The sequence below is a fragment of the Saccopteryx leptura genome, chromosome 11, assembly GCF_036850995.1.
Source record: "Saccopteryx leptura isolate mSacLep1 chromosome 11, mSacLep1_pri_phased_curated, whole genome shotgun sequence".
NCBI lineage: Eukaryota > Metazoa > Chordata > Mammalia > Chiroptera > Emballonuridae > Saccopteryx > Saccopteryx leptura.
In genome coordinates this window covers 10404039-10416866 of record NC_089513.1, presented here as the reverse complement: position 1 = coordinate 10416866, position 12828 = coordinate 10404039, and the positions used below count along the sequence as shown (strand labels likewise).

General features: G+C 44.0%; 1 protein-coding gene across 1 annotated transcript in view; it reads left to right on the top strand.

The window, feature by feature from the left end:
- The window catches only part of PHLPP1 (PH domain and leucine rich repeat protein phosphatase 1), a 201520-nt gene that overhangs the window by 126646 nt on the left and 62046 nt on the right, over positions 1–12828 (top strand). Inside the window, exon 4 of the mRNA XM_066352344.1 lies at positions 1952–2118. Within this exon, the coding sequence (XP_066208441.1) occupies positions 1952–2118 (167 nt within the window). The remainder of the gene's footprint in view (positions 1–1951; positions 2119–12828) is intronic.

Sequence of the window (12828 nt, the reverse complement as noted above, 5' to 3'; positions counted from 1 at the left end):
CCAGAGGGTCAGCATACTTCGTTTTCAGCCCTCGGCAGGATCGCATGCATTTGAAGGAACGTTACAGGAAGGTGGACGTGAGGAAAGGATTTGAGGCAGATTAAAAACACATCTTTCCACTTTGAGTTTCAAATCTGAGCTTAGATATCAAGCCCTCTGGGAGCCCTTTCTTGACTGCTTAGATCATGCCCCTTTGACACCATCATGCATGGTATCATAACTGCCCCCTTTCTCAGGAGGAGTGCTCCTTCAGAGCAGAACCTGGGTCTGTCTCGAACTGCTGCTCCTCAGGAAATAGAAGGTCTGGCACAACACGCTTAACATGCATTTTTGATTGAGTGATTTTACCAGGAGCAGCTTGCAACCTCACTTCCTATGGACAGGTTCCTGCCAGGGAACCCTGTGTACTTGTGGCACGTTCACATCTGCCTTTTGGGCCCATTGCATTCTGGCTGATGTCACATCTTCTGGATTATTTGGATGATTTCACTCTGGGATTTTCTTTTTCTTATTGCATAGTGAAAATTAAAAGAAAGATGAACTCGTTGCAATGCAAACTCCAACTTCCTTTGTAAAATCCTCCAAGGTAGGCCCTGCCAGGCCCTTTCACACCAACATCTCCTTAGCGGTCACATGTGCACAGTCATTTCTTTGTAACCTCAAACATGTCATCAGCAGACTGTGTTTTATGCAGATTTAATTCTGAGTACCTCGTCACCTTCGGGAGAATCTGGAGGGCAGTAGATGTGAGTTGTGAACCACTCTGTTGGAAGTGGCTGTCATAAGGGGAATAGCCATCTGCATTCACTGAGTGCTTGTTCTGTGCTGGGCATGTAGAAGCAGGTGTCACCTTGATGTCCATTGTGCTGACGAGAACGTCGTCCCCTCAGCCCGAGTGGAGAGTGGGCTGGGATCCACACACTGACTGCACCAGAGTCACGCTCCTGAGGACTGTGTTCTGCCACCTTCTGTGATTAGGAAAGAGAAAGCCGAGTTTGGTAATAGACAAGGACATCAAACTGATCGCAGATAAAGCTTTGGTGAAGATAAAAGCATGAGGGGGCATCAGCCAGATCTTAGAACAACGTTCCCACGGCCTCTGTCAGGAGAGAAGGTGCCAAGGTGTGTGTAAGTGGAGCGGGAGCCAGGCACCGTGGCCTGAGCTGCCCCGTGACCCGGAATACTGGAGAGAGCATTTGAGAGGACAGGTCACCGACTGTGTTCCCAACTCCGGCCTGCTGGTGGTCTTTAACCCGCGGACTCTCGCCCTGGCAGGGCTCATTTAAACAGCATGTGGATAAAACATTTAGACATAAAATGAATTTTACTTCAAATACCTACATGAAGCAGAGCTCAGCGGCTTTTGAAGCATCTTCCAGAAACTTCGTGGGAGAGACAACCAGAGGTTTACAACTGATCCGGTGATGGAATCTGATTATGTGCTACCGTTGTTATTAAAGATTGCGTACAAGACCACTGATGGTGCTTTTCTTTATTTGTGCTGTTTTTAAATCAAAATATACAAGGACTTTCAAAGGTTCAGTCTGGATCTTGGTTTCTGTCTCCCAGCCCTGTATTGACTCCAAAGTCTTGGATTATTTAGTGCTGAATTCTTTACCATGGATGTTTTCAGGAACATCACCCCTGCAGTTGGAGGTGGTTCCCAACAGCACTGAACTTGATAGGACAATCTGTGCTCTTTGTAACCTGCCCCTGTACTCGGTTACTAGAAGTACCTTCCAGGCAGGGACACTGTTTTCTGCTTTTACAGTATATACTTGAGTCAGCTCTATACTAAGTAATGACATTGTTGGTCTACGTTTGGACTAATACTGCTACTTACATTGTGCGTCTGTGTTCCCAAATGGGCTTATCTTCCTTCTACCCTTGGGAAGCAGTGATTGGATAAACGGCTGGAGTTAAAATGGAACTGTGTTCTCATTCCTTCCAGGTCGCATCCCAGCGTATTAGCTCAGTGGACCTCTCCTGTTGCAGCCTGGAGCACCTGCCTGCCAACCTCTTCTATAGCCAAGACCTCACACATCTCAACTTAAAACAGAACTTCCTAAGGCAGAACCCCAGTCTCCCATCTGCCAGGGGGCTCAGCGAACTGCAGAGGTGAGCGCGGCAGGCGTGGCGCGCTGGGGCAGGGAAGGGGGTGCCAGCCTCTGGCCGTGTCTCCAGTATTCTGACTTACAAAGCTTTGCTGCGTAAGTTTCTCTTTCAGAGGGCAGGATAATAGGACCTTTTTAGTGAAGGCATTCTCCATTCTCCTTCTGAAATATTTTTCAAGGTTTTGGCCTTTAAAATGAATGGCTTATGATAATCATTCATAGGATAGATTTGTCTGAGAAGAACGTTTCTCTTTAAAATCACTCCTTTTTCTTAACCAGTTTACCAGTGGGCCAGTGTAAAGTTAATGACCTTTGGCTGTGAGACGGCCAGACAACAGGGGTTTGGTCAGACTCAGTTATTTCTTTTGAAATTTACAAAAGGTCAGGGTTTTTCCATGAAAAGACATTTCCTTAAAAATTTAAAGACTAAGGTATAAATCTAGTTTACACTTTCTAGGTTATATAGGTGATTAGTGTGTAGATTTTAAGAGTCACATGTTAAAGAACAGGGTCTATCCTTTTGTCACTAGAGAAAAGGGACTTTATTTATATGTATCTAAAACACATTTAAGAATTTACCCTATTTATTTCCTTTTCCTTTTTTTGGAGCAATGATCAGTCTTGATTCTGTGTTAAATGAAGCCTTTGAAACATACATATTTGTTGTAAAATACTACAGAAGAATATAACTTAAATAATGAATTGTTCATTTGTTCTTAAATGACTGATAGTGATCAGAGGTTAAACTATGGTAATTAATCATTGTGATTATGTGTGTAAGGTTTTTAAACACCCAGGAGGAATAATTCAGTAAGTGTTTATTATAAAGTTATACAGATAGGTAGGAAAAGGGAAGAGTATCCTGATCATTGTGAATATTCTTGTGATACTATCCCAACACTTGACAAGCAATCATGTCTTCAACTTTAGTTCCAAAGTGGAATCAAAAACCGTATGAGCGAACTTGTAACATTGTTTTACATTAGGACCCACTGGTTTTCTTGCACTTTGAGTAGTGGGTCTTGGCCTGTGTACCATCTTACTACGTTAGGTATTGGTCATTTAGAAAAGACTGGTTCGTTGGGTACGACAGATATTCTAAATGTTAACACATTTCCTTATGCAGTTTTAAGAAATCACAGTTGTTAATATCACCTCTCCTCTCATCAGAAACATATTTATGTGTTGGAATGTTGTCAGGCTCCTGATGGAAACTCAGATTCCAAAAGTTTGATTTCCAGTTGAAAGCTAGAAGGCTGTCCTTTGGCAGCAAACCCTGTCAGTTGTTTTTCCTGAACTGACCTTCTCCCTTCATGGTGGAGAAGATGTCTTCCCAGCACCCAAGTCTAAACACAAGTCTGTCAGTTGTTCTCTCAAGTAAAGGTGGGATTCTGTAAACACAGCGCCCCACCCCATTTGGCTCCCAGCATCGATCCTCGGGCCAGTGTCCTCCCTGAGGTGACCCTCTACGTGAGTACCCAGAAGGGCTTCGGTGTACTTCCCATTTTATCACCCAGAAAATAACAACATGTACTCATAGGTCGAGATTGAATGCAGATAACTTTCTTGCATCATCACAGATGTTTTTAAGTAACACTGGCATTACAAATATTCCTAAATCCTTTTGCTCTGACGACCTGCTAGAGGAGAAGATGGGATGACTGGGACAGTGTGGCCCTTCATTAGATTAGGGACAGAGGCAGTCAGAAGGCCGGCTAAATTCTTGAAGTTGGGCTTCCCTATGCCCTGTGCATTGCTGATGTTTACTGACACTACGATCACAAACTTACTGCGATTTTTTTTTTTTTTTTTTTTTTTTTTTGCCAGAGGGTCACATGATGACTCAGTCTGTTTTTAAGGTTTGAAACTACTTTGAAATATTTTGGTGTGTTTCACAGCAGGGTAGGCTTCTGTGCTTCCATTACAGAACATCAAGAACTTTGTCTCCTACAATTGAATCCTGGTGTCTTAGAACAGAAAGGGGCCTTAGAATTCACCCACACCTGTGCTCTCATTTTAGACGTTAGGTGGGTGGAGATGTTAAATGCCGAATCCTGGCTCACCGTTACCTTCTGGGAGGCAGTTAGGGGATGGATTTAGGGAATGGTTTGAAGAGGATTTCAACTATATTTGTGATGTTTCTTTCTTAAAAAAAATTTAAAAAGGCCCTGGCCGGTTGGCTCAGTGGTAAAGTGTCGGCCTGGCGTGCAGGAGTCCTGGGTTCGATTTGCGGCCAAGGCACACAGGAGAAGTGCCCATCTGCTTCTCCACCCCTCCCCCTCTCCTTCCTCTCTGTCTCTCTCTTCCCCTCCCACAGCCAAGGCTCCATTGGAGCAAAGATGGCCCGGGCACTGAGGATGGCTCTGTGGCCTCTGCCTCATGCGCTAGAATGGCTCTGGTTGCGACAGAGCAACACCCCAGATGGGCAGAGCATCGTCCCCTGGTGGGCATGCTGGGTGGATCACGGTCGGGCGCATGCGGGAATCTGTCTGACTGCCTCCCTGTTTCCAACTTCAGAAAAATACAAAAAAAAAAAAAAAAAAGAATAGTAACATGAAAGAAATTAACAGCACATATGACACAAATATTAATATTTGGAAGAGGTGACTAACTGATACTTGGATGGTCATTCCTATTTTCTATTTGTATATTTCATACTAATCCATAAATTAAAATCTAAACAAAAAGAAAATAAAAGTGCTTGCATATTTATGCAGTGGGGGGAGGGGATAAGATGTGCCCAAAGGAGCCAGCACTTGTGGACTAAATAAGCAGATACCCAGATGGAGTCCCCTTAGGTAGGCGGGACCTCGGAGTGCCCTCTGACTCGCTCATTTTCCTATCTCTTGTCTTAAGGCCCTACCTCCTTCCTGACAGGTTTTCTTTCCTTTGTCTTAACCTTGCTGAATTTCTGCTGTCCTTATTTTTCAAGAGCTCATTCTTGTCTGTTTTAATTTATTTGCATTTTAGTAACATTCTGGGTCCCCCCCCCCCATGGGTGCCTTTTTTCTCTCTTGAGAACATTTCATTCATTCATTTATTTCCTTCTTGCACTGTCTTGATTTTTTTTTCCATGCTTGTAAAGGTGTGTGACTTTTATGTTAGACACTGAGTTAATACTTGGGGATCATTTGCTCTCTGTTCCTAGTTCCTGGTGAGTTACTGACGAGTGGACTGTGTGCTGGGACCGTGGGCAGGGCTTCTCCACCATACAGCTTCATCGCGAGGGATGTCAGGGGTGAGCTGTGTGGTTTCATTGGGACACTTCCAAACACAGCATCTGTGCATCTTTTCTGTAGGGCGTGTTGGCTTTGCTGGGGGGGCGTCCTCTGGCCTCCTACCTGGGCAGCCCATGCCGGGATTCAGGGGGCCAAACGGGGAAGAGATCTGCAACCTCAAGGCTCCTTGTTTGCAGAACAGGATTTTCTGTGATGCCTGGTGTCTTTGAGCCCAGAACTCTCTGGTTCGGTTTCTCCTGGGGAATCAACTGTCTGCTTCTGGAACTGGGGAGGGACACAGGGTCTAACACCCCCTCATATAGCCTGTTGAAAGCCTTCTTGTGGAAGTATAGCAAAGACGTAGGAAAGGCACAAATACGAGTGCACGATTTGGGTTGACAATGAGAATGAATGTATCAGTTTCACCAGTCCCTACATCAACAAATAGAGTGTTGCTGCAGCCAGGGTTTCCGTTTGGCTTCTGTTGCTTTAAGCACGCGAGGGCTCAGCCAGTAGGACCAGGTGCGTGGGGCTGGGCGGCTGGTGACGCAACTGCTGTACCTCCCGTCGCACAGAACTGTGCTGGCCACCTATTTCTCTTTCACCACATCCTACTGTGAGATTTCTGTTCTCCACCCCCATCATCCAATGAAGACTTTCTTGCTAAGTTTTCAGAGTAATAAGTGTGCAAGTGTACATAAGCATGCACATACACATTTCACACTAGGAATTGGAATTCTATATTCTAAGAACTCATACTTCAGAAAGCACTAATGTAGTTTTTATGTTCATACAGTTAGCACGTAGTTTTGAGACCATGCCATTTATCTAATAGCTTATTTTTATTTACATTTTCAAGGAATTAGTACTCATCTCTAGTGTATGTTTCACAAGGAATATGTTAGGTCCCAAAGGATAATTTACTTTTGTGTTTTTACTGACGTCTTAAGGAATGATCACTTAGATTACAGGGTTAGGGTAGATATTCAGGGAGCAAGTTTTTTAAATACAATGACTTTGTTACAGGTAGGAGTTCTGAGACTTGTTCTCTTAACCACATATCCCTTTTATTTTTCTTCCTGTTGCAAATTCGGACTTTAAACAAATGAGCTATTTTCACAGGGGCTTTGCATTGGTGTTTGCAGCAGCATTCTAAATCTGGAAGATGGCATGCTGATGTCTACACACAGGTCAGCAGTTTCGGAGGGAAAACATTGTTCTTGGAACAACCACTGTTTGTTTTTCCTTTAGTGGCATTGGAACGCTTCAAGTTAGTTTTCAAAAGAGAGAAGAGGCAAAAATTAGTAATTTTTGATAGTTTTCATAGGTTCTTCTCTGATCATGTCACTAATAATTCTAATGGATTATTTACCTCTCTCATATCAGTATTTGGCTTCTATTAACTGTGTCTCCACTGAGATGTCGCAAATGGTGTTAGTACTAAGGTTGCTGTTATTTGCAGTGCAGAATTATATTTAATAAAAATGCCTCTTGACGTCAATGAAGACAACAACTTTTTGCCACTTTAAATTTAAGAAATGTAACTGACCTTTCTATGCCTTAATTTTATTGTTTCTCATACTGCTTTGCTAGCAGTGTGACCTTGTTTGTACTAAATTATATTGGTGGTTAAACATTTTGCTATACTGACAAATTGAGCTCTGTTAAATTGAGCATTTGTCTCAGTGTCATTGGGCGGTTGGTGCTGCCTTGAGGTTCTAGAGAGTGTCAGGTTTCCCAGAGCAGAGTCCTTCCGGGCTCTCCAGCACCGTGGAGACGGAGCAGTGTGTGACCGCAATCACTGGCATGTCTGTGTTCCCGGTAGCTTGGTCCAGGGATCTGGAATGTTTGCCACCTGCATTGAACTTCAAATATCTTCATTTTAGGTCTTTTTTAATTTACTCATCGCTTCTACCTACCATGTTTAGAGATAAGCCTCTATTTTAACACAAGTATTTGACAAGTTGATGGCAATTAAAACACACACTCACACACTTACATTGCTTCATTCTGGGTTGAAAATGATAAAATAGTTGTTATCAGAAACTGGTTATGTTTCAGTTGTGTTTGGGTGGTTATTTATCACATTCTTCACGAACCCAGGAAGGGAGTCTGCCTGCAGCGCCTGCTGTTTGGGTGGATTGGGACAGACGAATGGAGCCCAGCCAGAGGGGCCCAGCAAGTTCTAGGAATGGAGTTGTTTATTTTTTTCAATAGGAGGATTACTAACTTAAATTTAAGTAGAAATTGATATTTCAAATTACTTGATAAATCATGTATGTCTGTAAAATTATTAGTGTGCTTTTACCATATGTCGTTCTAAAATAGACACAAAGAAAGTAAAAGGAAGAAGCACCACCAGCAGCTTTCTTTCTTTTTTCCTTTTTTTAAACATTCTTCTTTGGATACTGAATTCTGTTGTTATTTTATTATTATTGTCCCTTCAGAGCATCACAATAATTTATGCAATCGTTTAAAAAAGAGCTCATTTTTAGTAAGGCTATAATGCCTGGGAATGGCAGTGCTGCCTCAGCTTTGGAATATCTGAGGGTACATTTAATTTTGGCCTGAGTGACTCTCAGTGTTGACACCCCAAGGGAGGAGTTGACTCAGCCTGTTGCCTTTTTTACTGAACTGTCTTCTGTGTTTCTGTACTGTTTGTGCTGCCTGGCTTTGCATGCCGAGAGGGCAGAAATCAGTTCCTCCTCAGAGGGAGGGCCTGTTGCCCAGTGAGCGGTTGTGGGAACCGTTCTTTCCAGCGCTGTTAAGGGGACCCTGCTTCTTTGCAAAAGGCATTTGTAGCAACTTGTAAAAGGAAGCAAGCATGGCAATTTATTACTTCCTGTATTTCTGTTTGGTCAGAGGTAAGATGAGAAGACAGCCTGCATAGTAAGATGATTCAGAAAAACATTACAGAGGAAAAGAGTCGTTAAGAAAGGATTTCAGGTTGGAAAAGGAGATACTAGCTTTAAAGGAAGGAAGAAAGGAAGGAGGGAGGGAGGGGAGCGGAGGGGGGGAGGGGAGGGGAGCGGAGGGGGGAGGGGAGGGGAGCGGAGGGGAGGGACAGTCTGTCTGTGGGTCTGTCTGTGAACACACCTCTTGCTCATCCTGCAAAGAAAGCTCTACTTGCAATGTGTCAGCTGCTGGGGGGGGGGGGGGCTCCACCTGGGGAACCCCACCCACCTTCAGAGCAGACTCCACTTTTGTTTCTCTAAGCTTTTGGTTATTTCAAATACATGGGACCTTTCTCCCTTCTGAATTGTTAGCTTTCTTTGTACTTAATGATATACATATATTGCAAGCTCCTTAGTGAATATTTGTTGAATTCAATTGCTGGGTTTTCCACCGCTAATGATAATCAAGAGAATATGGTTCATTTGGAAGAGAGCATCCAGAAATGCTTTGGACAGTGAGACCATTTCATGTAGTTAGTGTTCGAGGTGACTGATTTACGGGGACAGCAGTGGTTTAGAACGAATGTTGATCAACTTCATTATGTATCATGGCACCAGAGATCCATTTCAGGGGACTAAGAGTAAGTCTGTGATGGTGCCTTTATGGGCTATGGTATAAACTGAGCAGGAAGTAACCCTGAAGGAAGAGGAAGATTACCTTTGAGTCAAGAGAGCGAGTTCGAGACCTGGAGGAAAGAAGTGGTTTGAGCCCTGATGAGATGTGAGATCTGTTTTAGCTGAAAACAGTAAGGGCGATGGGGAGGGGCGTAGGGTTCCTGGTGGAGGACAGTGGGAGGGATGGCATGGGGTCGGGTCGGTGTGCGAGGAGGCTGTGGGTGCTGGAGCATTGAGGTTAGGAAGAAGTGAGTGCCGAGACTCTCACAATTCTGCCTGGTACTAATTAAGTACCTCTCTTCTTAGAAAGCTAGATTTTCTGTGTGTTTAATCCCCGCAGAGTGGAAAACAAATGACCTCCTTTTCTGCTCTGTTCTTACGGGGACCTGGCATCCCAGAGCTACCAAATTCTTCATGTTAATTATGTCCCCTTACCCAGAGGTCGTGTTTCCAGGGTTTTCGAGTGATTTTTGTTTTGATCGATACTCCCTGAAAACTCGCCTTAAATGGAACATACTGATGCTGCCTCAGGACAAGATGCTGACAGGATTGCAGCCCTTCTGGCAGATGTCTGCTGCGCAGTCAGAACGGTGGCAGCGTCTTGGGAGATGTTCTGCCGTACACAAAAGGCAGTCCGAGCAAACAGGAGCTGCAGACGGGGACGGGCGTGTGTGAGCCCGGGGGTTAGAGAAGCACTGGGCGCTGCTGCCCGCGAACCGGAGAACCTCGGAAGGAGTCCCCACGGCCGGGCCGTGGGTGCCAGACAGCGTGAAAGGACTTGCATGGACTGGACAGAATGCCCTTCGTCCAGTTACCTCCTCCCTCCTCACACTGGAAGTTCCTTTCTTACACAGCTTCGCTTTCAGATGGAATTTTGATCCTCTTGGGAAGCTTTCCATTTCACACAATTTCCATTTTCCTTCCCTGAGCGTTTGATCAAAGAAGAAAGCCTTTTACTTGGTGCTTGGGGCAATGAGATTCCGTGGCCTTTGGTCCTCCCCTGAGCGGGCCCAAACCTCATTTTTAGCAATAATAGCCTATTTTCTTCTCCTCTCGTGCACTGTGCGTTTAGAAGGGGGAGATCGAAAAGGAGACAAAAGATTTATTTATCAGCTAAGCAGGACTAAATTACAGCTTGCCCTGACTTCTTGGATCCTTGAAGCTGCTCTTTAACACTTCCCCTCTTCAATAAGAAGTGAGGAAGGCTGGTCAGAAGCCTTGGCTTCATTCTGGAGAGGGTGCTGTCCTCTGGCCAGGGCCTTCCTCCATTTGTCTTCATCTTCTTGCTGTGCCCTCCAAGCTTTAATTTAACTTGTAGGTGTTGGCTCTTCTGCCTAGTAACCAACCTCTCACTCTGCAGTCGTAGGGGACAGTGATCCAGCATGCAGTGAGGGGCCAGCAGACGCTGCTTCTGCAGTTGTTGGCTGGGCGGTGTCCTCAGGACTTAGGAACACGGTTGACGCCATTGCTGATGACTTCTGACATAGCACCCTGGTCGCCAGTGGGAGGACACTGATGGGAAGCAGTAATGCTACTCTTTCTGCCTCCCTCCTCAGCCCCGGGTCACACGCAGCCCACTCAAGAGCTCCTTCTGACAACTCACACGTGTAACTTTTGGAAATTAAAGACCCACAAGAGGTTTTTTCTTTTTTTTCCTAAAAGTGCCTGTAATTTTCATGTCACTCACCAGGCTCTCCATAGTAACGGAGCTTGGAATGGGAGGATTCACGTGCCTGTTGTCATTTCCCGTGGGTGGGTTAGGATGATGACACCAGAGCTGGCAGGATGGTTGACTGCCTCTCTAAAGTACGGCACACCCACCCCTCCCTGGTGGTGTCTTCGGGACAGATAATTAACAAGAGAACCTTAGGGAACGTCTGACTTTCCAAATAGTTGCTTTTAAAGTTTTCTGTCAGATTGCACACTTTCACCCCACCTAGAGAGAGATGCGTGCATGTGTGCATATGTGTGTGTGTATAGAAAGTGTAGCAAGGGAAAAGGAGATGTTATTTATGTAATGCACAAGTCCATGCATCCTAGTCCCCTATTCAGAAATTTTCACAGGTAAATAGCAGTGTCCATCTGGAATTTGAGGTGCCCTGAAGTTAGTTTTTAAGCATCCTTTACAACCAACCACAGGAGATCTTTGCTTTAACAATATAGTTTGCTTACTGTTTCACAGGCACATGCTGGAGTTTTTGCTCTCCAGATCAGTGTATCTGACAGTATGATTTGTGGCATGCTTGCCTCCTCATTACCTGGGGTGTCCAGGAAACAGCTGCCTGGCTTTCCTCCTAGACCTGCTGAGTCAGAACCTCTGGTGATGGGGCCCAGGGATCTGCATTTTTAACAGGAGATGCTCAAGTTTGAGAAACAGCCACGCCACCCGGTTTTCTTTGAATGCTCTCTCTTCCATCCCTCCCCATCTGCCTATTGAACTCTGCTCATATCCTTTAGATCAGGGGTCCCCAAACTACGGCCCGCGGGCCGCATGCGGCCCCCTGAGGCCATTTATCCAGCCCCCGCCGCACTTCCGGAAGGGGCACCTCTTTCATTGGTGGTCAGTGAGAGGAGCACATTGACCGTCTCATTAGCCAAAAGCAGTCCCATAGTTCCCATTGAAATACTGGTCAGTTTGTTGATTTAAATTTACTTGTTCTTTATTTTAAATATTGTATTTGTTCCCGTTTTGTTTTTTTACTTTAAAATAAGATATGTGCAGTGTGCATAGGGATTTGTTCATATATTTTCTTTTATAGTCCGGCCCCCCAACGGTCTGAGGGACAGTGAACTGGCCCCCTGTGTAAAAAGTTTGGGGACCCCTGCTTTAGATAAAAGTGAGTGTTCTCTTCTGGAAGCACTCATGATCTACGTTTTCCCCAGTAAGTTTCATCTTCTGCTTTATATTATACCAGTTTTGCTCCTAAACTGTTTTAAGTTCTTGGAGGGTAGAAACCATGCCTAGTACGTATTCGCATGTTTTACACACCTCTGTGCACAATGAAAACTCAGAAAATGTTTGGGGAATGAATGTTTCCATCCCAGGATCAGATCTTTTATAAATAAGTCAAGTTTTGAGTGTTGGACTTTTTCCTGTGTAACTATCAGATACCCCCGGTCTGTTCGTGAGACAAGCTTAGGCTACTCATAGCACATTTCCGTGACATAATTATTCTCCTGGCTTTCACTTAAGCTCACTTTCTCCTTTGATAATCGAATATCCCGGTTTTCACTTTTATATATCCTTGTATAACTGGGCAGGGATTTTATCCAAGTATAGTGTGCAGGTCTTCTTTGCTTTGCTTTGAAAAGAGGAGTGGAAACAATCTGTCTTCTCCCTTTTACAGAAATCTTCTCTTTGCATTTTTATTATTTGTCCTACTAGTGTGGTGGTTACTATTAAACATTTCTTGAATAGTATTGCAATTAAATTGGCCAACTATGGAAGTCTCTGTTGGTGAGAAAATGAAAAAACAAATGTAGCCATGGATAAATAAAGAATCCATTTCAAAGAAAAAAAAAGAATATTTCATAAGAGAGATATGTTTAACTGTAACATGATAATATATTTATTTGTCTTTTTGATTACTATGTTGCCAATTTTTCAACGAGTCAAGGCCTGGCCAGATAGCTAGGTTGGTTAGAGCATCTTCCTGATATGCAGAGGTTGCTGGTTCAATCCCCAGTCAGGGCACATACAGGAACAGATTGATTTTCTCTCTCTCTCTCTTCCTCTCTCTAAAACAAACAAACAAACAAGCAAACAATAAATAAATAAATAAATAAATAAATAAATAAATAAATAAATAAAAAGGAATCAGAAAATTACAGATTTATGCTGCTTGTGACTCATCATTTTCACCAATTGGATAGTGCCGGGTTACTGTGCACCTAGTGGCCAGTTTCCACGTGGTTTCTGTCTTATGA